Source organism: Pipra filicauda, unplaced genomic scaffold (assembly GCF_003945595.2).
Source record: "Pipra filicauda isolate LSUMZ 115617 unplaced genomic scaffold, ASM394559v2 scaffold121_size3267253_pilon, whole genome shotgun sequence".
NCBI classification, from domain to species: domain Eukaryota; kingdom Metazoa; phylum Chordata; class Aves; order Passeriformes; family Pipridae; genus Pipra; species Pipra filicauda.
Window position 1 is genome coordinate 1,951,813 of NW_024103674.1, and position 27,893 is coordinate 1,979,705.

Here is a 27,893-nt window from a genome sequence, read left to right on the forward strand (position 1 = left end):
CTTCTGGCTTTAACTTCCCTAAAGAGGCAAAGTTGATTTGAAGTGTTACTTTTATAGTGTCTTTTTAAGGAGCTATTAGAAACAATGCTCACAAAAACTGTGTAAGAGAGATTTTCCCCTTCTCCTAGTTCTGATCCATAATAAGTGCTCTAACAGTTTTATGGTATTCTCTATAATGGACATATCTGCTGTTGGGGTTTAAAGAAAAAGCTTTGAGGCAAATACAAAAATGTGATTAGAAAACCATAGACACCGCCAAGAGTCAGCACCTAAATATTTCATTTATTTTTTTTTTAACAGACTAGGATTTCACATTGGCAGCGACCACTGATACTGGTATTGGCGCCTCCACATTAACCTTGCATCTGTTGTGAATTGCTCAGGCATCTGTTTCCTTCCATGAAAACAAGATTCATTGGATTTTTGGTTTGGAAGCAAAATTAAAACCAGACTGGGCACTGGGCACAGGACATATCATAGCTAATTATGTAATTCATTTTAACAGTCACCAGTGACTTTGCCACTTTAGCTTTGTAATTCCTCTTTCCAAATGCAACATAAGATGCTAAACCAAAAATTCAAAAGGAAATGGCTAAAACACACTGCCTCCCAGACACGTCCTGATCTCACAGATTTCAGGGAGGAGTCGTATGGGAATCCATTCACGTGTTATGTTTCAAGGATCAATTACAATGTGCTGGAATTTATCCTGGTAAAGGTCTTAGGACTTGTTCACGTCAAGTAGTTACTTTTTTTTTCCCTTATCCCTTAAGTCAGTGCAGAAAAGAAGGAGTATGATCCTGTTTCCTTTGGAATAAACACTGTCACTCGGCTTTGCAGGAGTGGAGAGCTCAGGTTATCAACAAAGCCAGGAAGGACCTGCTTGGCAAATTTGGTTGAATTCTCTAAAAGAACACTTGGAGAGCCTTGTGGCCTTCCCTGAAGGTGTCTGGAGTGGAATTCTGCCAAGGAACAAACCCAGCAGTGCAGAGAGAAGATTCAGAGCAAATGAAATGATTCAGAGTCCAAGCTCCCGTTACCCTGTGCTGTCCTGCTGCTCCCTGCACAACCTTCCAAAAGCTGCTTCCCTGATGTGCTTCTGTACAGATGGAATGTCCTTCTGTGTAGAGGAGAGTTTCACCCTCCATCCTCCTCCCTTCTCTGGTAACATCAAAATCCAGTATTCCTGACATTACTGCTCATGCTCCTGGGCAAAATTCAGATGCTTTTGGATTTGACAGGGGGATGGAAAAGGACGAGAAAAGGAAATCTTGTTAAACTTCATAAGCCTAAAGCAGAATTAATATTATTTTCTGGCTGTGCTGAATATAACAGGGGGTCCTATCAACTGAAACAAATACCAACCACTCGTTTTTCACCTGACAAATTAAAAGGATTTGTGGGTGGTTCTTCATTTCCTTTTTGCCTGGTTAGAATTACTTCATTTTTGAAGGTGATATGGCACTTTGATGATCTACTAGTCTGACCATTTGTATATTACAAATCACCAAGGACCTATAAAATGGGAATCTGAAAAGGTTTCAAATGAGACAGAGCAAGCTGCCAGAGGTTTGCAGCCTCTCCTTCTCCTCCATATCTCTGGATGAACCAAGTGGCCTGAATCCATCCCTCTGGGAAAAAAAGAGATGATGATCTGAATATTGGCCCCTAAATCCACAGCATGAATCAGGCAGGAAAAGTATTTACATACAAACATCCTGGTAGCTGAGAAGGGAAGGAAACGAAACAGAAAAAGAACACAGTGAAAGGTTTAAATGAAGATTTAGCAATAGCCCTTCCTTGCACATTCTCAGTGAATGTGTCAGCAGAAATTTGAGGGATTCCAGAGAAGACTATGGGACATTGTTCTCACTATTTCATCTTTGACACAAAGCACTTAAAAGAGTATGGTATGCAGAATTTGTAAGGCTTGCTTGGATTTCTCAGACAGTCAATACATAAAATAATGGTCTTTCTTCAGGAAATATTAAAAGCAATTAGTCATAATTGCTTATATGGCCAAATGCACACCAAGAACTTGTAAGTTTGAAATAGAAACTTGTGACGTGCCCATGGAACTACTAACCAGTATTTTTAAATCAAGTAGGAAACATCCAGCACTATTTGAAATATTCTGTTCTGTGAATGGCACTACTGGAGCATTATATTGTAACACACCCCCTGACTTCTCCCAGCACTGCCCAGTACAAGGATGGCTCCAGCTGCCCACCCGTGCACTGGTGCCACCACCCAGCACAGCTCTGCTGCTGCACAACCAGAATTGAAAGACTGTCTCCTCCTGTAAAAACCACTGAGAAAAGGTGCTCTGAGCCAAACTGCAACTGAGAAAAGGAGGGACATGTGCAGACCGTGCCTTTGGACAGCTTAGAAACTTCCCACTTCCCCAGCAAAACGCCTCAGAAGTGGGGTTTTCTGGGTTCTGAGTGTCCCATGAAATGGCAATTTCCTAGCAAAGAACTGAAAGTCTGTGTAAAACATCTTTTTTGACTATATTGTCTGTAACCACACAAGACAGTGTATTGTTTACAGCACTGTTCCCAGTTCTTTGTAACTAACCACCGAAGTTCCCCACTGAAATCATCTCTGCTTTTATACAGCTCCAGTCCCCAATCCTAAATGTCAGTGCAGTCCCTGGAGCAGAATTTGGGTTTTTTTAAAGTAGTCACTTCCTTGCTGTAACAGTCTGCTCTAAAAAACATTTAAAATACTGAACACTTGTGTCTCCTTCCTGTAGTTTTTGTAGGAGGAAATAATTCTAAGGACCTTCACCTTGGAGGCAAAGCCATGCTATACCAGCAGTTTTTCAGCCAAACTCTGCCACGTGCAAGGTTCTGGGAAGATAAACTCCTATTTTTGTTTGAAAAATGGAAAATTTTATCTCAGGGACCTGTCATTTTATTCTCTGCTTATGAAGACCACCAAGGAGAGGGCTTATCTCAACACAAACACTACAGCATCAGTTTATGAATATAACCACAGCTGCTGTCAGGAGGAGGAACAGAACAGTTGACCTGGGAAAACTCAGGCCATGTTTCCTACTCATCAGCAGCAAAGGAGACAGGGACACTGCCCTTGAACAGTGGAGATGTGTCAAAAAATGTTGATCAAGTGTGACCTAGACCCAGGTGAATCCCCAAATCAGCCACGGAGGTTTTGAGCTGCTTTCCACCACACAATGCTTAAACCAGCATCAGCACACTGCACTCCAGCTGCTGGCAGGGAAAACCCAAACCCTGATCCCTCAGAACCTCCCACCTGTGGTTTGGAGCTTGGGTACTGCACTGATAAATCTTCTGCACACAAAATATGATTTTGAACTGTCCATCGTAGCACTGGGAAGTGAAAATCTGTCCAGAAACCAACAAAATCTTCATGGAAAATGCCCAGAAAAAGATGTCCTAATGTAAAATTCTGCATGCTAATGTTTGTAGGGAAGGCTGCAAGGTCCAAGCAGGGTTCTTTTTTTCCCCCTGGTTTTGCTATGCTTCATCACAAAGTTTAGCAAACTCTCAGGCAATGTCTTCCCTCTAAAGTTTGCAGGAACAGCAGCTATTACTGGCTATTCCAAAGAGTTTCTCAACCTGGTATTTTTGCAAAGATATTTCATCGACACTTAAAGTGTCAAGAATAAGAACTGTGGGAAAAAAAACTCCACTTCAAACCAATTAGAAAAAAAGTAAAAGAGCACTGCAGGATTTTAATTTTTCTATGGATACTTTAAAAACTGCTTAACCCAAACCACCTGCTGAAGGAGGCCCAAAGGCAGACATGATAAACTTGGTGGGAAGCTTGATTACTTCAGCTCTCTACAGGAATCAAATCAAACCTTATCCAAATCTCCTTGAAAAGTCATGCTACAGGATGCAGTTAAGGCCCCTTGAGAAGTGTCAGCCTCAAATATTTAGAGCCAACTGTAACTGAGGTCTCTTTGGTCTGTGTCCCCCAGTCCTTCCCAATACAGCAGCTGGTTTAGAGAACACATGGATCACAGAAACAATTTTATTGCCACCAGCATCATTCACCTTCCATAAATCACTGTTTCTTGTGTCAACATTCAGAGTCACTACACAAACTGACACTGCAGCACCTGAAGCAGGAGCTGAGGCCAAGTGTCTGGAACAGAAGTTCCCACTGCTCCAGAAAAAGTGTCAGATCATTTCAGAGAAATTCCTGAACTTGCACCAACTGAAATCACAACATTTATTTTCTAGAATCCCTCCTAATTTACTCCTCTCCTTCTGACACAGGCATTGAGCTGAAACCACCCTGCAGAGACAAAAACTAATAACTTTGACTTCTACCTGTGCATTACCTAACCTTCAGCTCCTCCTTCCACACTTTGGACAATCCCTCCTCCTCCCCCCAGAGAAACCCAAACGGGTAATTTCCATCAGCAAATGGACTTTTTGTGGTTTCACTGCAGGGGAGGGTGTGTGTGTTTGACTACAAATGGCTTTATAGGTTGGGAATCCCTGGATTTGTCTGCATGTTATGATAAAACACAACGGAACCATTCACAAAACAAAACGAGTTTTTACATAACAGAACGTGCAATAAAAGCGCAAGAAAGAAAGAAAAGAAAGAGAGAAAGAGAGAGAGAGAGAGAGAGAGAGAGAGAGAGAGAGGTATCCAGAGGAGAACTTACCCCGCGCTTTAGGCTCCTGAAGCAGTGGATTTTGGGTTTGGAGGTCATGAACTCGTTGAAGCGATGGGAGAGGGGTTCCTTTTGCTGCTTGGGAGACTGGGGGCCGTTGGGAACAGCAGAGGGTGAGGCAGAGGCAGGGGGAGGAGGAGGGGGCTGATGGGGGGATGTTAAAAGGGACATAAGCTACGTATAAGAGATGGAGAAGTGACAGAATAAAAACCAAAATAAAAAGATAAAAAAAAACACAAAACGAAAATAAGCATCAAAACCAATATTTGAAATTCAGAGGAAAAAAAAAAACCAAACCCAATTAAATAATTAAATATTAAAGGCCATGGTTCAGAAGAGGGGAGAAAGCAGTAGTTAAGAGTTGTGTTAAATGAAGAGTGTGATAAATGAAAGTTTTAGTAAGTGATGCAACAGAAGAGTAACACAAAAGTATTTTGAAGGAAGCTCATGCAGACTCTTCCATGCAGCTGCTATCCCCATAAATTGCCCTGTTCTGCTCTGTGGACAGCTCAGAATAATGCATATGGATAGAGCTTTCAAATACCTGAATTTAAATGGATCAGATAAGGAAGGTACCTTAGTGCCCAGTAGCGTTTCTATTATCTGGAAAACAACAAACCACATTCCTTCCTGCTTCCAAATCATACCTCAGCCCTGTGCATCACACTTCACTTCTACAAGTTATTCTATGAATTTGCTCAAGAGGTAGTCCTGGGTGTGGTTTTTTTTTTCTGGCTACACTGATGTAAGCACCAGAGAGCTGAGTTTTTTCTCATACCAGCACTACTGGAACGACCCACTGTGAACTGGTAGATTTTTTTTTTTACTTTAATTAGAAGTAGTTTGGAAGAGGGTCAGAGCAAGGGTGAGGTTAAAACAAAGAAGCTACTCTGGGCTTCCATCAGTGTTACTGAAAACTGATTCAGTCCAGTCAGCCTGACACGTTCTGGTAACCCCAGATAAACGCTGCCATGCATTATGGTGTAAAATATGACAGTGGAATGAAAAAGGTTTAATGGATACATAAGTTAATATGGTCTTTTTTTTTTAGAAAGTCAACTGCTCAGTTAGTTATGCTCCATTAGTTGTGCCTCAGGATGGAATCCCAGCAATTCCCTGTTCCCAGCCCCCCACCTGCTCACCCCAGTGCACAGACTGGAAACGCAAATGAAAAGCCAAGGAGAGTTTTAGGAGTGTCAAAAACAGTAACGCCACATCAAAGCTTCCCACAAGTAACAATGTTAGTTGGCACACATGGCACTAGGTAAGTGGTTTACGATTCCTTCTCGGAGTTAGGAACAGAAATGGACCATGGCAGAGACGTGACAACTTAAGTTAAATTAATTTTAAAAACTTGCAACATAATTAAAGAAATTATACAAGAAAAAAAAGTAAAGATATAAAGAAATTTTAAGTAACCAAAGACTACAACAGAACGCCATTATTAAGACATCAGTTATTAATTTTCCGAATCTAAAATTCTCTTTAAAAAAAAAAAATTGTACTTGCCAGGATTACCAGACAAGACAGAGGTTATTGACAAAACACATACTAGCACCACGCTCAAGTTTGCAAATCAGTACCTTATTTTTCTTGATGAATGGCCATAACTTGCCCTTGGATTTGCCACCAAACTTCGGCTCTGACTTGCCATCCCCTCTGGAGTTGGAAAGGCTGGATTCTGAGACAGTTCTCTTCATGGGCTGCGTGAAATCCTCAAATTCGATGTCTCCCGGAGGCTCAAACCCTGATTTAAAGGCTTCTATTACCATCTGAGAGTCCTGGAATGGGACAGATCCAACACAAGTGTAAATACCTCAGGTGAGGGCTGTCATCAAATTGGTGGCACATTAAAACAGAGCAAGGACAAGAAAGTTCATCCTTGTGGGAACCAAGCAGGCTCATTCCCGGGAGTGAACACCCACCCAGAGCCCAGGATCAATACCAGTCTCTCCACCTTCTGCTCCAAGACCAGGGTATTTTTCTTGGCTCTATTTTCATTCCCATGATGTGCTTTCAAAAAAACCCCCAGCCAGGCACAGCACAGTATCCCACCAAAACAAGGACCTCTGAGGTGTAATGTTCAATACTCCCAGATACTAAAGTGATAAATGCAGTTAAGAACACAACAACTACCCCACACAGAACAAAAGTCTCCAACCTGTATCTGTCAGAATGTGTTACAAGTGGGAACATAAATGGTCACAATTTAAGTTTCATTATAAATCTCTAAATAAACAATCATTCTAAGGAAATAAGTCTTTATTTCCATAAATAAAGTGAGCTTTAGTCTTAAATAGTCTATTATTGCTGTTATGAAACTCCAGTCCATCTTGCAGAGAGATCACAGAGTTGTTACTCAAAACACCAACAGATAAAAAGTAGAGGACTATGGTCTATTTAGGAAAATAAATAATACATAACTATCATTAAAGTGTAGGTTCACTGAAGGCAACTAAAGATGATGCTTAGGAAGAGTAAACTCAGGTCTTCTCACTCCAAACTCCCACTGAGCTGCCCAACTCCTGAATCTGACCACAGCCAGCAAGGTTTTTATTCCCAACACAAACCCTAAAAATTCTGGTACAAACATCTTCTAAAGGCCTTTTCATGTCTACTGGTGAAAAGCACCAAGAGCTTATTAACTGTACTGACTAGAAAAGCAATCACACCTCAGTACCCAAACAGGTAAGTGACTTGTAATAAAGATTTAAGGTCACTGAAGCCACCTTCCCTCATGGCACTGTTAGGAGGGATATAAGTCAGCCACACTGACTGTAGACTGTGTACAGTTTGTTGCTCTTTTGTTTCTTTTGACAGAGGGAAAAGAAATAAACAAATCAAAGCAAAACCAATACATAGCACTTTTCCTACTCAGGTCTACAAACACAATTAATTATACATAAGTTCAAATTCAGACCTCAGCTTGCCAAATGCATTTAAGTCCAGTGGACTCAGGGGAAAAAATATTTTTACATACTTCCCATTTACTTGTTTTTTTAGGAAAGGAGATTTTTGTCATACTCTAACAGCTTTCTTCTAAGATCATTAGACAAGCTGTGCCTCAGAACACAAATATCTTATCAGTCTCTAGAGAGGAGATCACATAAACAGATGAACTGGTTGCTTTGAAGGCATTTCACAGGTTCTGTGTATGTCTGTAGGTAAAATACTTTCAGGAGAACTCTAGTGGGCCTCAAACTGAAAAGAGTAGGTTTAGATTAGAGATTAGGAAGAAATTCTTGCCTGTGAGGGTGGTGAGGCCCTGGCACAGGTTGCCTAGAGAAGTTCTGGCTGCCCCATCCCTGGAAGTGTCCAAGGCCAGGTTGGACAGGGCTTGGAGTCACCTGGGATAGTGGAAGGTGTCCCTGCCCATGGCAGGGGGTGGAACTGGGTGATCTTTATGGTCCCTTCCAACTCAAACCATTCTATGATTCTAAGAGACTACACAGTGTTATATTAAATACTCCACTGGTATTTTATTCTATGCACAATGCTTTTCATTTTTTCCCCTTAATTTTACAGCGTTCTTTCCATTTAGTCAAAACATCCTTCCACTACAATGGAGCTAAAAATAACCAGCATGCTCCATATATCACAGAGATAATGTCATAACAGGAACTCCAAAGTCCATAACAAATTAGTTTTATCTGCTGCTAGAGCCTTCTGAATCGGGTTCTGCACAGGTTCACCTGGCAGTCACCACAGCTCACCCTTGCAACACGACCTTTGTGTTGCTCAAGTGGTTAGAAAAGGGAAATGAAAAGAAGAAAACATTAAAAACTATTAGAAACATGGTTACAGCCGACCAGGATTCCCAGCTAATTCCAGACAGTTTCTATTGCTATTGTCAGGAATTCTGCACACTTCAATGAGGGCATAAAATAATCCTATTTACATGGTTACACATTTAGTAACTGAGCCTGAAAGAGTTGCTCCTGTGCAGAGTGGGCATGAGGCAGAACTTTATTCTCTGCAGCTTAAATATTACACAGACAGTATTAAATCTGACCCAATATGCCACTCTGGTTATTTACACTACCCAATAAAATAGAGGCCCTGGAAGAGAAGGGATGTTCCAGAATCCTGCCAGCATCCACAGAGAGAGAGAACACGGAGCTGGTCATGGAAAGGAAGCCTGTTAGCAGTTCCAAAGTCACTTTAGAAATATGTCCTGCCTTACTATTGTACTACAAAATTCTGATGCTAAAAATCATGGTGGTTCACAGATCCCATAGGAACCACCTTCATGGACCAAAGTTTTTAACAAACCTACCCAAAACTGAAAATTGATTATCAAAAAGCTCTGAGATATCTACATGAAGTCCAAGGTTCTGCTGTTTAAAAAAAAGAAAACCAAAATGAAACAGCAACACCTTACCATCAGCAGGTAATATTTTACTGACAGCAAAAAAAAAAAGCTGCAGAACTTGCAGGTTCCAAAATCAGCAAGAGTCAACACACAGTGTGGTACACAAGGTAAATTCTAGTAGAATTATGTGCTCTAATTTTTCTGACCAGTACATTTTATATCTTAGTTGTGTTATTCCATTTAAAGCCCTGGTTTCTGAAGTGAAGTTACCACAAAAAGAGCAGCTTTCAGTTCCATTATCCCTTTCTTCAGTAACTGCATGTGATAATGGGGCAGAAAAAAGCGACATAAAGCCAGAAGATACCAAGAGCTAAATACAAACTCCAAATGCATCGCTGCCTTTTGGCAGGTTCATAGAGTCTGACCTTACACACTTCAAGCTTGGTGACACTGTACTTCTGTTTATGATTACCAGATCCTGGGGATCTGCTCCCAGCTGGGAAGCACATGTCTGTGTGGGCTCAGAGCTCCTCACAGAGCTCTTCCTGCTCAGCAGGCTCCTGGGTTTGCTCACCATTGTGCTGCTCTATTATCACCAGCTGTCCCTGCAGTCAACTCTCCTGGAATCTGACCTCATGATCAAGGTTGACCACAGCACACACCAAGTGGACTTTCCTATCCAAAGCTTTTTAAGCTTGGGGATTAAAGGAGACTTTACTTCAACTGTAATATTTGGAGGAAAAGGAGAAATTCTCTTGATGTCAGTTTAAGAGAGCCCAAACTTCTTGAAATGCTAAGGGGTGAGATGGTAAAGGTCTGTGGTAAGACTCTGCACTAGTGGCAAATGCAGTACATTACCTGGAAATAAAGAAAATACAGCTTTTAAATTGTTCCCATGTGCACCTACGGCCACCTGGACACAGTGGCAGGAGCTGCATTGCCACAGAAGGCCAGGAACCAGCACAACACTTTCATCAGAGTCAAGAAGGTAGAAACTACTACTCTAGAGATGATAAAATCCCTGATGACTTTAAAGAAAAAAGAACCATTAATGGACTTAGAACGTGCTAAACCCTTTGTCATTGTCCAGATATAAGTAGTTTGGCTAAACACATTTTTGTCAGCACGGTGTTTACAGGAGGATCCTGGTAAGTTTAGTTATCCATGCTCTGTGCAACAGAGACTGACTTGAATATAAAATTCACCCTGATTCAGACACCCAGCTGTGTGTTTTGCTAAGACCTCATGATTTCACCATGCAGCACCAAAAGCTGTACCTCAAGCAGGATATGCTGTTCTAACACAGAAATCTGTGCCCCAGTTCCCTGTTTTCCCACTGAGGGAGTAATTTTCAGATTCCTTGGTCTCCTGTGCTGCTCTTTGTGAGAGCCATTGCTGAACAGAGAGGAGAGGATTCATTTCAGAACTTCAGCTTCAGGCTTATGCTGCCAATTCATGGCAGGCCCCAGGCTCTGGGTACTGAGCAGCTCAGAAAAGATGCCAGTGAAAAACATGTATGGGAAATTCAAACAGCCAGCAAGACATATGCTGTATTTGAAGCACTATAATGGGATCCATGAGCAGGGCTGAAAGAACAGAGACTTCGTGTAGGGAGGGAGCAGATCATTCTGCACACAAAACAGAAAACACATCTGCCCCTGTGGTCACTGAATATCAGGAAGCTCAGTTGAGCTCTTTATCAGCCTTTTTATCAGAAAAGCTTCTTTGCATCCTACAATGATGTTCAGAAAGCAAGGTTTACAGGTTGCCAGCAAACCTCAAATCTGCAAAGAAAGATTTTACAGGAAGATTTCACCAGAGTTGTTTGCAATAGTTTATGTAGCCAATACTTTAAAGATTTTCATTATTATAAAACTAGTTGGAATGAAGACATATCTGAAACATTGTTTTCTGACTATGAGACATAGAAACAACCTTTACAAGAATTGCTGATTATTAAGTATTTGAAATTATCCAACATTATCTTATTCTATGCAGAAGCCTATTTTTCAATTACAATACTTCAAAAAGTGATTATCCTAGCAAAAGAAGAGAATGTTCCTAAAAGAATAAAATTTAAAAATAACAAGCATGGCAGTAGAGGCATTTCTGGTTGTTAAGTAGATTTGGGGAATAATCTGAGCACATCCTGCCTCAGACAAAGCAGCTTGGGACACGAAGCTGTGCTTTGGTTTAGTTCTACGACTGCAGAGCTCTGGTGCTGCAGCCTGGACACAGGATTTAATTCTCCACATATATGAGATCAATACTAAAGATGACAGTCGACAATGCAAACAATGCAACACTTACATTCTTGTGATCCACTGATTCTGCAGCCTTTGTTATCTCATCCAGACACTTCCCAATGATGGGGATCACTTGGCGGTCGACCTCTGCGAAGGTTTTCATGGACTCACCTATCCTCACGATCCGCCTCTCCTCCATCTCTTGGATTTTCTAAAATGTTACATTCCATTCAGATCAAACATCATAACTTCACAGTTTCACCCAGTTTTCCTCCCCAGCCTACATCAGCTGCTTTAAAACTTCTGGTTTAAATATATTCTTCAGGACAAACTAGGACAGCTGTTCTCAGGAAGGCACCAAGTGATGCTGTTCCCTCAAACATCAAAATGCCATTCTGAAAGTAATCACTTTTACTATTACTGGGAATTTAGCAATTAACTTTTTATGTTAAAAACTGCTGATTTGCCAAAACCCCAGCTTTAGACTTGTAAGGATTGGCTCCTAAGGGCTTTAAGAGAATTTCTGCAACAATAAATTCATTTTCTCTGCATGTTCTGAAAGATCTTATTTTCATTCCACTGCAGAATCCATGGAAATAAAAAATCTTGATGTCTCCCCTTCTCCATTTCCCTAGAAGGTAATTTTTTGGTTTACAAGCAGTCCTATACATGGTGTATAGTTCACAATGCAATCCATCATGTATTGATGCACAATACATCATGTGTTGTTCACACCAGGGCTTCCCAACATATGCTCCTCATTGCTCAGTGGATTCAGTGCCAAGATCTTCAGCATCTATTCCACAGGCCTCTCATTTACAACAAGGGAAACTGGATGTGGCATCATTCTGACAAAACAGGATACAGAAGGGCATGAGCAGGAACAGGCTGTTTCACACTGGACTGCAGGAATCCTATGGAACATCATCAGCTTAAAAATCCCCACTGCCTTGACTGATCCACAAGCAACAACAATTCTTTACAAAAAAAAACCCCAAACTTATTTCAAAATCTAAAAGAAATCACTAGAGCTTACTGGGGCACTGATAGGGAGAAGGGCACATCTGCAGGACTTTAACGTGCCCCCCTACACATCAGAGTGCTTACCAGCTCCTCCACTGAACACAAATGCGTTGCAAAAAAATGTTATATTTGATCCCAGGAATAACTTATCTCAAGGCATTGGTTTGAAACACCACAGGGCAAAAGAGGTGCCCATTTAGCTCAGAAGTTTCAGCAGTGGGTAGGAAAGTGCGTGTTTGCTACGCAAATATCAGCTATTTCTCATCTGATGACAAGCATGTGACATTTCCTCCCTTAAAAAGGTTGTATGTTCCACTTCTGATGCTTATGACCCATTACAGTGGAACAGTCACTTCGAACTTCTGTTCTACTACATTAATCCCCATTCGTTCAGCTGAGCACAAACTCGGCTCTCCAGTCAGAATAAATGTGATGGCTTTTTTATTCTTCCTCTACAGTCTTTTCTTTAGGCACTTTAAGACATAATCAGCACTAAACCGTTTGGCATTCACTACTGCAGAATTACTGTGCTTTACATTTAAACATCTGTGAGGCCTGATTTGAGCACAGGTTATAAAGGGCTGTGAGATGCAATGATGCCCAGCTGACTCCTGCCCCAACAATGCAAATGATGTTCTCATTCCCAGCTGCACAGGCACAAGAGTTGAACAGAGCCAGACTGTGAGGATTCCAAAGGCCATCGTAATCTGTCATGACAGCTCAATGTCACCTTCCTCATATATTACTGATCCCTTGATATCTAGTCTAAGAAACTGGGATAATTTATCCTACCGTCTCTTGAGGTGTCAGATTGCACGTAAAATTTGCTAAGAATGACCAAAAAAGTTAGCAAAAAGTAAAAGTCAGGGATTGAGGTGACGTGCAACATGACCCTCAGTTCTTATCACAGAACTCTGAGCTACTCTAGATCTGTGCCAGTGTCCCTTACCTGGAAGATGTTTGGTATGTGTGTGTAGTAATGCTCGTGCTGCTCACTGTTGAACTTCTGTAGGGTGGAAGAATATTCTGCTTTGCTGTCTTCTGCCATCTGATGTCGCAGCTGGGCTTGCTGTCTTGCCTGAAGAAATACCCAAAGAAATTTATAATTTACTACATGGAAAGAAATTGCATTTGTTGTTCTCTTCATCTTACTATCCAGGAACATCAGGATACAGGACTCAGAACACTCCAGCTTTTGGTTTATCATATTTTGTGATGGAGTTCATCTCACCAAGCACAAGCTGCAGCCTGGGCAGTGCTGCTGTTCCTTTCTTGTGTTACCAATCCATGAACCATTTTGCATTCCATGAACAACCTTTGGCACACACACGTAAAACACCAAAACCAAGCTTGTCCACTGGACAGGCACCTTCTGGACAGGCACCTTCTCAGCACACTTGTGGACACTCTTCTTGCTCCACATATGCCCTGTTGGTTGGCACCTACTTTCCTCTAATGAACTGCTTCCCTGTTGCTGAGCAGTATTTTCTGGGGAAAGGGAAGTGAGGAAAAAACCCAGCACAGTTTTGTCTCATTTCCCATGCCTTAGGCAACATAATCATGACAAAACATCTTAACTCTGTGTATTGTGCAGAGTCCTTTACCCACACTCCCTCCAACAGCTCTGGCATGAAGCTCACGAGGAGAGGGGAGCCTGAGCAGCAGCTGAGACACGACTCCCTTCCTATTTTTACCCACACAGATGATTTGTTTTGCTGCCCAACACAGCAGAGCACTGGGCAATTAATCTCACTTCTTTCCCTAGAATAATCTGTCCCTGAGTGACCCTTTTATATTTTCAGATTCTTCCCCTTACAGTTCTGCTTTCCAAGGCCTTCTGTCATCTGCTTCACTGCCCAATATTATTCCCTTACTCCCTGTCCCATTTGTTTGGTTTAGATGCCTTTTCCTTCCTTGCCAGTGGCCTTCATACAGCAACTCTTCCTTCTCTTCCCTTCCTACATCCCTGTGCCTTCACTGCCTGTCCTGCTCCTGTCACTGAAGCTCCCCCTCACCTGGCCAGAGCTCTGCTGCTCAGTTGCTGAATCACCCCTTAAGACAAGGGGGTTATTTAAAAATTCAACATCAAATTTAAATTTAAAATTTAAATTTAAAAATTACTTAAAGCACTTTGGAATGTTTCAGGGAACACAACGCAGCAAAGAATTTTAGCACATTTCAAGTGGGCTCCCATTAAAACCAGTTCAGATCAGGGTTATTCTTTGAACTGTTCCAAGCAGACAGTAGTTTCCTGACAATAAATCCATGAAATACCAAATCATGGAACATTGTAGTAATCATAAATGGAAGGCAACAAATTCTGCCAGAGGGTTTCAAATCTCAATTTGTCAAGCTCGCACATCTCACCTAATAATTTACTTCACCTCAATCCAGCTATTGCTTTTGCAGTCAATTGTAGGAATTTCCCAGATCCCCTTCACATTCCTTCTACAGAAATAATTCAAGCAGAATGAGGAGATACTGGGCACTAAGTGCATCACAGGAATGAAACAGTAGCATCAGATGGAAAAGAATGTGACTGTAACCAAATAAATGAATCCAATAGAAGGCAGACTTTCAACTTTGCTTGTGTCCCAGGAGATTTAAGTGTCCACTAACTCCTGCAAAGGATGAGTGTGTAACTTCAGCATAATTACCTGCTGCAATCAGATTCCAAGAAGCCACATCAATCATTTCCCTGCCCAAGAGCTTTAAAGCTTATTAAACTTTATCATCCACGCACTCATACACAGCTACATTAAATGTGAGTGGAAAACAACGTAGCCTTGTACTACAAACACAAATTTACCAGGAAAACAAAGTCAGCCATGGAAGGGTGGGACAGCTGGAAGAGTGGTGCAGGCTTGTCTCCCAACCCCTTCCTCACATCCCAGCTGCTGCAGATCAATATCCATTTGTGAGGCCCATTCTCCTCATCTACCTAAGAGCAAACCCATTGTCCGAGCTGACTTTACACCAGCCCTGCTCCCACTCATACAGCTGTCTCTCTCTCTTTTTTTTTTATAATTTTAAACAGTGCAACTCCGGAATTTGTCCCTTGACTCTATTGTTGAAGCAGAAAAACAAGAAATCCATTATTATACATTTCCAGGCAGATCCAGCAAGCATTAAGCCAGAGTTCATTTTGGTGAGCAAACTCAATGGCTGTGCATGACAAAGTAACTCTGAGCTAAATGTATACAGGAGCAGACAACCAGTTTTCAAAATGATCTTAACTGGCCCCAAATAAGAGGGGGAAGCAGATGAGTAAATAAAATTGGGTGCATTCCAAAACCAAGAATTTTTCTGTGAGAGCCCTAGTGATGTTTTGTTTCTCCTGGCCATTTAATGCATTTGGCAAGCTTTAAACAGCTTAAATATTTTTCCAATGAGGTATTTGGATCTTAAAATAAGAATATAAAAAAAAAAAAAATCTAGAATTTTTGTATTACTTCATTTGAGTATGTCACTTACTCTAACATCATCACTTCCATTATCAACAGAATTACATTTTATAGGCTCCTGCACTCTGCTGAAGCACTGAGTGATAAAAATGAGTTGATGTTAAGTTTCACATTCAGAGTAATGGATGCAGTAGCCTGGAGCTGCAGACACTCACAGGAGCTATTTCAGGAGTAATTTATAGTTGAGCTTTACAGAAAATAAAGTTTTGCCTTCTTTACTGCTCACTTGTGCATGCAAACAGCTTCAAAGGAGGTTTTTTGGGGGGCTTCCTAGAGTTAATGTTAAAATATTTTCTCTGAACAGTATTTCCAGAAGGAAAGGCTTTGGAATAATTGGGCTCTGGAAAACCAGACCATGACTTTGGATATAAGAGAATGATACTGTGATGCAGCTTTCAGTTAACACATCCCTGTCCTTAACTGGGCAGGGATGACTGAGCAAGAGCTCACATTTCCAGCACCACATGTGAAAGCACAATCCAGATTTCCTACAAACTGCCAGATTGCTCAGTTTGTAAGAGATTCAAGGCAAGGTACACTCTGAATGCAACAAAAAATCCCCTCCCTTCTTCAAAGAAAGAAAGAAAGAATGAGGTCACCTTTCAGCAACACCAAAAAGCAAAAAGCATATGTAAACCTGAGAGATTTGTGGGGAGAACAGCAGCAATCTGCTTTCAAATGCCTGATGCTGAAAAAGACACACAGATTTTGCACACCCCCAACCCCAAACAACCCTTTATAACATCTTTTTGTCCCCAAATAAACATGCACAGTGTATAAACGTGTCCCTTTCTCTCCAAAGTCTGGTTTTGTTAAGGCAGTTCTTCTCTGGACTCACATGGCAGCAACAGAACTATAAGGTCACATATGTCAATGCTTATAAAATGCTCCCAAAAATGAATGACAGCCCAGTACCTGCAGCACCACTAACCTTGCACTGAGCATACAGCTTAAGCTTCAGGCTCCCACTGCCATGGCAATCAGATTTAAACACAGTCACACCAGGGGGGTGTTTTCTGTAACTCAGAGAACACTGTGGGTAAAGGAAGCACAGCTCTGATAGACTGAACTAGGTAAAATCTCACTAGCAGCAGGAAAGGCTTATTATGTGTGACCTCCTCTCCCAGAACCTATACAAAACTGCCATTAAATATAATCAAAACCAATCTTTTATCTTTTCTTTAGAGACAGTTTTACTAGATGATGGGGGAGAAGGCAGGGCAGTAGTGAACTGCAGAGCAGTAATAATTTTCAAAGGGTTGATTTTTAAAAATCAGTAGAACTGTGTCTGTCTTTAGTGTTTAAAAAAAAAACAAAAACAACACCCAGGTCTCAACAGCACCCACCTTAGGTGAAAAACAACACTAAACTCAATAGCTACATGAGCCTGCAACACCCACTATGGCATCTATCTCTTAAGGTAGCAGGAAGAACACAGAGATATTTACTCAAGATTATTTTAACCACATTTCCTGCAGAATTTTCTACCTAACCACTGAGTTGCAAAAACCAGACTTTCAAACATCATCAAAAGTTAATTACAGCTGTTTAAATGACTCTACCAGAAGCCCAGAGACACCAGAGAAGCAGATGCCAGGGTGGGACACTGATGCTCTAAAATTTTTCATGACTGAAGTACTTACGGAAGTATTTGTTTCCCCTTTAAAACCAGAAATAAGAAATTAGCAACACTTTTACTCTGAAGTAACCTGTGTTTGAGAGATATATTTAGTCTGAACCTGCTCATCACCTGTGTGAAACCCCCTGCAGTTTAGCAATATGATGAAACTTCAGCAATCACCAAAGAGCAGAATGAGATCAAAGAATTACAGACACGGGAATGTCTCCACAGCCCTTGCAAACGTGCAGTGCTAGTAAAGCTTTATATATCGATCTGAATTAAATCAATCCTAATACTTTATGCCTTGGAGTAGGAAAATTTAACAGAGAAAGGGAATATGGACATCTTTATGATGGGCACTGCCAACCCTGAAGGTGTGAGAAAGCATTTTCAAGCTCCTACATGTTACATGCTGCTTCCAAAAAGAATTAAAATCCAAATCCTTGCATAGTGTTACACATACCTTCTCCCCCCAAAACCCTGTTTGATATGAAATGCAACTGGTGATATAGTGTAGGAGAATTTTTTTAAAACCAGGTCCACTTTCTGTCGTTTTAGTCTCCAATGCAGAAAAGAATGAGGAGATTTTGCTGAGAACAATTTTCTAAAGACACATTCCAGAAACAGCAAGAGGGTCAATAGACACACTGTCTTCTGGGTTTACACAGACAAAAAATGCAGCTCCTCGGGGCTGTTATGGTGGGAGTGATATGAATAACTGAAAAGGGCAGAAAAAAACCTTGGCTGCTATTCAGCTGGTCCACACTAAGTGGAACAGTTCAACTTCTCAGCAGTCGCTCTTGTCCAGAATGGCAGAGTTTCCAGTCAAAACGCTGGTGTCACTTTATTTCTTCTTTCTTTTCTCCCATTCTGCCCCCCCCTCTTTTCTTTCAAACCCAGACAGCATGTGAGATGCTTCACTGCCAGGCCACTGCCTGCCAAGATAGATCTGTCTTTGGCAAATCCAAGATCAAACTAAAATGCAAACATAAGAAAAAAACAACCCAAAAATCACCCCTGCCCCCACCTCTCAACTACCCAAGCCCTTCAAAATAACTTAATGATAAAGGCAGACTCAGAAACACTTCACCAATTTCAGGAATGCTTTCAATTGCTCACAGATTTTTCAGCCTCAGGCTCTGGTCCTCCCTCCACAGCCTCTCTGTGACCACCAGGCACCATCAGGGAGCCTCTTGGGAGCAGCAGCACTGGCAGCGTTTGCAGAATCATTAATAACAGTGGGCATCCTGCCACAGCCTTCAAAACAGGGCCAGGACTGCAGGCCTGGATTTACATAGCCTCCAAATCAAGCTGCACTGTTTACTATTTTACAATAACCAGTTGGGTCTCTCTGAACTGGCAAGCAGAAAAAGGATTTGAAGTTTGCTTTCCTGAAAGCAGAAAAAAAAAAAAAAAAAGAAAGAAAAGCAGAATAGGGGTGCAAAATAACAGCCAGGGAAAGAAACAAAGGGGAAAATCCTTTCTTTTTACACTAGGGGATGTGGGGAAAAAATCTGAGTCTCTGTGGATCCCTGAAATCCTTTGGCTGAATATAATACACAAATGAGCAAACCACTGAAAGGGGACAGAAAATCTTCATCACCACATCTCAGGAATGGTTATCTAGTGCAGTTGCACTGCACATAATTCTGCCAGAATTCAGAAACTCACACAAACAGGAGAAATCCCAAAGGAACACAGCCCCAGTGAAGCCCTAACAATTAAGATGGATGAAATTAATTAAGAAGAGCAGCACATGCCACCGTGCCATGTGCCAGAGAAGCACCTCTCAGCACACTGCTCCAAGGCCCTGGGGAATAACTGTGCCTTCAATCTAAAAGTTTGTCTCTTTGCACTGCCATTCTCATGTCACGAATACTAAATATCCAAACTCCCTGGGTCACCAAACTGCAAATCCCTGCTAACACCCAGGAATTTGCCACACAGCTCGGAGAAATGCAGTTCCACAAGGATATCTAGCAGGTCTGGTTTAATACAAAAGAAGGAGAGTCTCTGTGGGTGGAAGGTTATGTGGATTTGAGGGAGGAGAGAACAAGAAAAGATGTATTTGGAGCCAACAATGTTTAAATGATTTCTGGAGGTCTGTTTAGTTGTACTACATAAGCAATTAAATCCTGCGGTGTATAAATCTGAGCATTGAATACAAATAGTGGAAATTATTTCTTGAATATAAATAATGGAAATTTCAGGACTGTATAATAGATTACTTCGCTCATACTTGGAATACTGGGCACAGCTCTAGTCATCTCTCTCCAAGAAAGAATTTACAAACACAGCCAATGCAGAACAGACAGTCAGGGTTGAAGAACGTTACCAGGATGAATCTGCCAGCCTTGAAGACCAACTTTACGGGTACAATACACGAAGTTGTCTCTTGGAGAGGTGAAAAGGCAAGTGTTCTCAACACTTCCTCACCTCAGCATCTGTCAGGCCACACCTGGAATACTGGGTTCAGTTTTGGTCTCTATTATACCAAAAAAAATGTGGACAGACCGGAGGGGGTCCAGAAGGGGCACAAAGACGATCCAAGGACTGGGAAGCTGCCATGTGAGGAAAGGCTGAAAGACATGGGTTTGTTCAGCCTCAAGAAGAGAAGGCTTAGGGTACTTTATGTTCCAGCATTTAAAGGGTGGTTGCAGAGAAGATGGAGACTCCCTTTTTACAAGGAGTCACATGGAAAAGATGAGGGGTAAAGGGTACAAGTTACCCCTGGGGAGATCCCCACTGGACACCAGAGAACAATTTCTCACAGTGAGAAAAATGAGCTATTGGAATAATGTCCCCAGGGAAGTGGTGGATTCCCCACCGTGGGACACTTTTACAATTCAGCTGAAAAGGGTGCTGGGCCATCTTGTCTAGACCAGGCTTTTGCCAAGGAAGGTTGGACCAGATGATCCTCGAGGTCCCTTCCAACCTGGTATTCTATGATTCACTGAAACTAAAGAGCTGGCAAACTACACTGGCTAAATTCTGAGGCTTTAGTTCCTACAAAGCTGAAAAGATCTGTTCTAATGTTTTGACAGAAAAAGGATGGCTATAAACAAGATTTCCAATGGTACAGTATAAACTAATTGCTTTGCATTAGCTAAGAATGCCAGTTATATTGCAATTCTGATTGAAACTGCTGCTTATCCCTAAGTCTTAAGTCTCCCCTCCCTTTAGCAATTCACCTCCCAAAAGAGTTGTATTGTCACAAAACTCAGTCAAATTGCCATGTAGAGCATTGCTGCAGAGCAGCACTGCTAAGGGGAAATATAAGTTCAGTTGGATTTCCTTATCTTGCACTAAAACTGACTGATGATCTGCTCTTTGATCTCTTAACACCACACACAGTGCATGTATGGGACACATATGGATATTTATTAAGTTCTCCATCCAGTCCTGCTGGAGTCATTAATTCTCTATTGAGTAGAAATCGACACTCTTAAATTAGTCATGATTCCAAAAGGGAAACAGCTGCTGTGCCCAGAGAGTCACAGATGGCAGGTTGTAAACAAGGCTTACTCTTCCAGAAATGCAAACTGCTGTCCTGAGGGACTCCCTGTGTTCACACACTACATCATCCATTAGGAAGGAAGCAGTTCAGGAAGGATATTGGGGTCTGCACAACCTAGGGAAGTAACGTTAGCGTGAATCTAATGGCTTAAATCACGTTACCAAGCAAAGACTGCACTTGAACTGATGGGAAATCTGAGCCACTCCACAAGCAAAGACACAGTAGCTTTAGCCAGCTTCATCTGTGGAGCAAATGGGAAGCAGAAATCTACTCAACATATATAAAAGTCATCCCCATGCAGAGAACACAGAAAAATCTTATACAGTGTCTCACTCTCAAATCAGAAATGCACAGGCCAGGCCCTCCTGCACCATCCTCAGGACTGAGCCTTGCACACCTCACCTGTGCAGAGGTGCAGCTCACAGCAGGGAACAGGAAAAGCAAAGCCTCTGGGACTACTCACTGCACTGAGTATTTGCCACATTAATGACACAAATGTTGTAAATCTTCGCCACCTTTGCATGGCACCACATTTTCTAAAATGCTGGTAAGTTCACCGTGCCAGTGGGTGCCTGGATGTGCACAGGAGAGGGAGGGGATATTAAGTCCCACTATCACAGAGCAGATGACTTAGCACCTCCTGAAAATTAGGCCAATTAAGTAGTTAAGGTCTGCAGAAAGCAGATGCCCACAGCCTCGGGTTATGCTGCAGTTTACTGCTGACAGACTTGACTGAGTAAACCTCAGTGACACCCGTGGCCACAGCAGAGCCCTGAGCTGGAGATGTCCCTCAGGTTGGTCTGTGGTGTCAGCGATTCACGTGGCATCCGGCCCTGCTGTGACTCAACTGCTGTCCTGACAAAGCGTGCAAACTGAGTGCAGGACATACTGAAATACCCACCACAGATTTCTCCAGAGCCCAAACAAAAATAGCTCAGTGCACCCCTCGCTGTAAGGATGTGTAAATTCCCAGTGAAGAGGTTTGTGTCCCACAGCACGGCAGCCACAAGGTGGAAAAGCAGTTACCACCTGACAACATCACTGCAGTGGCAGAGCCAGGAACATCAGCATATTCCAGTTTTCAGGAACATATATTCAGTAGGAATTTGACAGTGATTCAGCTCATGGCTACCCCAGGCCATGCTAAGTGGATGTGTCTCCTGTGGCTAAGGAGAGAGGTAGACTCTGTACCTTGCACTGAAATTCATGGTGAGTACCCAGGTAACGTGGCACAAGAAAAGAGGAAACGAAACCTCAGCATCTCTCTGCAGTTACACTTACAGAGTAGAAAACTAATGTCATGGTGATACTATATTTTAAGGCTTTATGCAAATCTTAAGCTATTCTGGGACTCCAAACACCTTGGATACTGCAGACATAACCTGATCTGAAAGTTGGAGAGCACTGGGGAAAGCTCCTAGAGATTTCAATAAGCTTGAGATCACTTCTATTTCCCTCAGTTTCTCCACTTCAAAAACAAACCAGAAACAAAGGCAAATACATTTAAAACTCCTCAGTATCTCAGATTATTACCTACAGCCAACTTATGACTCTTCAGCAAAGGGACAGATCCTGCATGACACCAAGTACCTCAAACCACTCTCCTCCCCTCAACTGCTGAGCAAATCAAAAGACAAACCCTTCTCACGGTTGGCTTCAGCCACTTCCTCTTTAAAATCAGATTCTGCAAAGCATACCTTAAAAAAACCCAAACAAACCTCTAAAGAAGCCAGCTAATTTTAAAATTTTATTACAAGAAGTCTGCAAAGGCACCACTGGGTACCATGTTATCCCATAAAGATGTCAGCTTTTTAGTGATTGCAGCTCCGAAGAGGAGGCAGAAACAATAGAGTTCTGCCTTATATGTACAGTGGCTCTGCACGACAGAGACCATTTCCCCAAATGGTCAAAAAATTGAAGCAGCTCCACTGTGGTTTTCAAAAGAGAACTGCTCTAAAGCACACATCCCACAGCGATCCAAATGAAATAAAGCTTTCAGTGATACCTACCAGGCTTCCCGGAATCAGCATCAGCACGTTGCACCATTTATTTACAAGGATATTTATAAGGATATTTTCCCAGGCAGTGAGCTTCCTGCCCTGACTTTGCTACACTGAACTGACCAAACCTTGGTGTTAAACTGCACTTTGTGTGCACACAAACATCTCTTTGGCTGCTGGTGATTTAGAGGCTCAGTGCAAACAGGGAAGGGAGATCTGATGCCCTACTCCACACACTTGATTCCTGCATAAAGACCGTGCCCATTGCAGAGACTGAACACAGCTTCTGCTCCGTGTTCCTGCCACCAAAAAAGGAGCTGGGAGGAAACAAAGCCAAACACTCTTCTCTCTCTCAGATCAGCTACCAGGCTGCTGGCTGGCAAGATGATGGAGCCCATCCTGGCCACAGAAGGGATGTTATCTCTGCATATCGAGCCTGAGCTGATCCCACAGAAGGAGTGTAGACCCAGGTTACATGATCAGACTGCACATCCAGCCCTGCCTCAAAGCACCCACTTGAGGCCCTTTGCTAAACTGTCCTGGAGAAATAAGGAGGAAAGTAACTCTTCACTTGTTTCTCTGCCACTATTCTGGTTACTTAATGCTAGTAAATTGTAATACAAGAGTTGTCCTTTAGGCAAGGGATAAATGCTGGTGGCTGGCAGCTCTGGCACAGGATTTCCTGCTGCAGTTGTCAAAGGTTACAATGACTGAAAGATGAAGAGATGTGAGCATTTCAGAGCCCCATACAGCTTAGCATTAGGGAACTGCAGCTGTATTGTCTTCTAGTTACATGTGTCATTGTGATCACTGCAGAGTTTTAATTCCATTAATGCCATCCACTCTATAATGCATGATGCAAAAAATAGCTCGTGTGCCTGCTCATATTTGCAGGTACAAGGTGAAGTAGCCAAGGTGTCAATCTCAAGAGGAAGAAATGAGGGCAAATGATCCCACTGCTTGAGGAGCACCTTGTTCTGCCAAAGCAAAGAGCATTGGCTGTGACACAGCCAAACTCCTGCTCTCCTGGCCCAGATGGATTTCTGGGAGCTTTTGGGAGTAGGAGTGCAGCAGCCAAGCCATAAGGGGAAAGAGAAATGAGAACTGCTGCAATAGGAGGAGGAGGGAAGCCATCCTATGGCTTCATTTGGAGCTGAGCAGTTCCTGCATCCCCTGGAGAAGTCGGTGAGAGCAGCACTGGTTGAACAATATCCCATTCTGCACTGGGAGTTATGCAAGAGCCGTCCCAGTCACACGGGCAGAGGGGAGCAAAGAAAGGGCATTATTCACAGCCTGACATGGATGAACCCAGTTTAACACATGCACTTGGAAAACACTGTTCTCTCTGTTCAGTAATATTATTTCACGTTCCACTCATTTTGATAACCTTTTCCTTCTCCATCTACTCTGTTGACTGCCTGGAAAGTGGAGTAATGCCTTCTCCTGAGAGCTGCCAACACGCATAACTAACAGATTTTTTTCCTTTCAAGATACCACTGAGTCTCATTTTGCAATAAATAATTTACAAATTCATACATTTAAAAGCTAGAGAAATTTAGAAGGGAAGCCTCTCTGTTTCACTTGACAAGGAAAAAGCAGCAGGGTAGGGACTGCTTCCCAGAATTTACCTAACACTCTCAGATTGATATATGACCAATATGCCACCTTTCACTCTGATCAGAAAAGGCCAGCCTTGGAAAGGGATGTAGAACTAAGGAGTGTCAGCCCTCTACTTCAAACAGTAAGTCATGTCTTTGTACCCCTCTGACATGGCCTCAGCTTTGGAAAAAATCTAGGGCAAGCCCTAATTTTATCTGTGAAAGAAGTATCATAAAATCACTTTATACAGATAAAGCAGAGATGATCCCCCTCTGTTATAAAAACCCACATGTGGTGCTACATCCTTAACAATCTGTACATGCATTCATCTGTCAAGTGCCCTGGCAAATCCAGGAGGCAACAAAGGATCAAATCTACACGGTGAATTTACAAATAAGAGCCAAGCAAATTACAAGACCACAGAGGTATTTTGTCCTTTGATGTGCAACAGCACTTGGGGCAAATTTTCTGAGCTTGTTTTTCATGTACTGTCCTCATTTCTAATAGCATCCTTGATGCTATTTGCCACGCAGTCTCCTGATGCTCAGCATACTAGAAAGATATTTAGATCCCACAGATGTAAAGGAAAATGTCTATTTGATATCTTCACAGGACTGAAACAACTCAGAGTAGAATGAAGCAGACCTCTGGAGGAGCAAAACCTACATTTTACAAGGACCACCTTGGACTAGAAAAGATTTCTTACCTATAATTCACTTTCCTTTCCTGTCCCTGCAACGAGATGTTTAGTATATTTTAAGCTTCAGCTTTTTCTTTTTCTGTTCTCTTTGGTTATGGGGTTTTTTTTGTTGTTGTGGGTTTTTTTGTTTGGTTGGTTGCTTTTTTTAAGAAACAAACTTTTTCAAATATTCTGGGTATTTTCTGCCTACCTGACTCAAACTCAGGGAAGACAAAACTATCCTTACACATTGTAATCTGGTGTTTCTGATCTGCTTCTGAGCAGACGTGTAACTCCAAAAAGAGAAGCAATTTAAAGACACTTCCTTCCATCTCCATTGCTCCTTTAAGTTACAGGTACTGGACTTGGATCAGTAAAATTTACACTTTAAGCATCCTCTAAACTTTTTAAACTTTAAGCATCCTTCCACACATCCAATTTTGAATCAAATTAAAGAGAAAATATTTCCAGACAGACATGCTGGAGCAGGACTGGATGTTTAAAATTAAGCTCAGTTCAAAAGCTTCACTGAATGGGGATCAATGTAAAAAAGCCACAAATGACTCTGCAACCAGACAGCAACTGAGAAATGAAAATAAAGGCCTTGTGCCATCTGTGACAATAATGGATTCCAGAATTCTGCATCACATGGAGAGCTGTCCTGCTCTAAACTCAGGACCATGAGAAGAATTCTGGGAATACTTCATCACATCCAATGACATCAGAACATCTTCAAAGTGCAGCTCAAAGGGCAGGAAGTTGAGTTCTACCTGGATCACAGGGGAAACAAAAATGTGTGGAAACTGCAAGCAGCCCTCAGGGAGCCCTCACAAGCCTGACTGTCACAGAATCCAGGGTGTTAGTTAAAACTGAGTTTGCATAAACTCCTTTATAGAGCCATGTCAGCTGTGTTAAACTCAGATATCACCTACTGAAGAAAACTGACTGCATCTGTTTAGAATTTTTTTGCAAATAAAGGTTTCTGCAGAGATCCCCCTGTTTTTAATTAATGTACAGCCCGACTCAAGTAAGGCATTAAGCCTCAGAGGGTTTATCCTCCCATTGGGATCGAGGAACTAAACCTATCCCAGCCCTGTTTACAAACAGTCTCTCCACCCTCAGCTTACCTTTTCTACATCTGCTTTTGTCACGTTGATGTCAGCATCCATTTTCTCAAAATACTGCTGTGCTCGATCAGCCTCTTTGCAGTCACGTTCAAACCGCCTCTTACTCTGACAAGGAAAAACAAAGGCCTTCATTGCAGGAAGGAAACAAGACACCAAAATCTACCTAAAATCAATACCTGTCCCTAAACCAACCTGTGGTAACAACTGTCAGATTTTGGGACTCGCTTGTTCACTCTGAAATACAATTCCATATTAAAGAACTCCAAAAAATGAAATTACCAGAGACACATTTTTTTGTTCCATTATTCAGGTTGCTTGATGCTACCAACACCACTCATATTTCCATATGTATTTTTCCCTGTTAGCATCTCTTCTGCTCTTGTAGAAGAAATCCTTCTTCCAAAACTTAACTCCTTCATTTTTATAATGTACACAGGAGTTACTGACATTCATAAATGTGCAAGAAGTACTTTTGGCTACTGATGCCCCCTTTCTCTATCCTCTCCTGTATTTACAGTCTCACTTTTCATTCATCACATGAACGACAATTCCAATGTATTCACTTTTGAGAAGCAGCACCTCACTCAGGAGATGGTCCTGTTCAATTTATTCACACATTATTAAGCTGTTCAGCTTTCAGTGGAATATCTAAACAGGATCCTTAGGGACTCTGCAGTTCCAGCAATGCTTAGCACACTTTTCAAGTCATATCAAATGAAATACTACTCATGATAGATATAGATCCCACAGAAAGCCAAATGTACTATTAAAACAGACTTTTTCATGTGTGTTTAAGTCAGTAGAGTTTTAAAAATCCCATCTATACATCTTTTATCCCTACACCCTTCTCTTTCCAAATATGATATCTGGAACCATCTCTATGAAAACAACAGAAAAATGTCTTAATGTCACATCTGAGGAAGTTGCCACTTACTGCTTCGAGTTGTTTCCAGCAAGTTTCAATGTGTTGTTGTGCCTTTCTGCCATCATGGAAGTGCTGTTTAGAAAAAGAGAAAAAGAAAACGGTTTTGAACAACAAAAGAACAAACCGTCAAGTACGCTCAAGAAAAAAAAAACCCAGCCAGAAATCATTCTGACAGCTGTGTTCTGCAAGGCTGCTGAATTGAGCAGGTGTATGATGACTATCTAATGTCTCAGCAGGCTGCAGATGGATATTTGCATCAATTATAGTGGTTAGTTCGACTAAGGCTAATTAATCCCTTTAGCAATTCTACCTTGTATTGTTCACTGTATCTCATAATTATTGGTTTCCCGTATCATGAGATCTGAAGCACTTCTATCTGAAGAGTGTCTCTTTGGTGACAGACTGAACACTAGCTCTAAATTAAAATTTCTCTCTACATGGAATTTACCAAGAAGCCCTTGATTGGCACATTCTAACAACTGATGTTTGTCCTGATTTTCATTCAGACTCAACAAAAAAACCTCTTCTTCATAGTTACTGGCTGTGTGTGCAAGGCCAGCTGCTCATTCCTCTTGAGAGGAATTGGTTCTGTGGGTCCCCCCAGAAACCCTCCTCTCCATCACACTGAGGGCGAGGGCGTGTGCACACACTGAGGTGTGACAGAAGTTTTAAATATTAGATATCAGCCAAATGACAAGGAACTTC

At 41.8% G+C, this 27,893-nt stretch overlaps 1 protein-coding gene across 14 annotated transcripts in view; it reads right to left on the minus strand.

The window, feature by feature from the left end:
- FNBP1 (formin binding protein 1) overlaps positions 1–27,893 on the minus strand; it is a 94,063-nt gene that overhangs the window by 16,429 nt on the left and 49,741 nt on the right. For 5 of the 14 annotated variants that reach the window (XM_039388072.1, XM_039388069.1, XM_039388074.1 and 2 more), the window contains 5 exons: positions 27,198–27,260; positions 26,264–26,368; positions 13,206–13,334; positions 11,298–11,444; positions 6,259–6,456 (listed from right to left, as the gene is read on the minus strand). In XM_039388072.1, coding sequence (XP_039244006.1) covers positions 6,259–6,456; positions 11,298–11,444; positions 13,206–13,334; positions 26,264–26,368; positions 27,198–27,260 — 642 coding nt within the window. Of the gene's footprint in view, positions 1–4,666; positions 4,850–5,251; positions 5,279–6,258; positions 6,457–11,297; positions 11,445–13,205; positions 13,335–26,263; positions 26,369–27,197; positions 27,261–27,893 lie in introns of all 14 variants that reach the window. The other 9 variants (XM_039388050.1, XM_039388085.1, XM_039388058.1 and 6 more) reach the window with 4 other exon arrangements.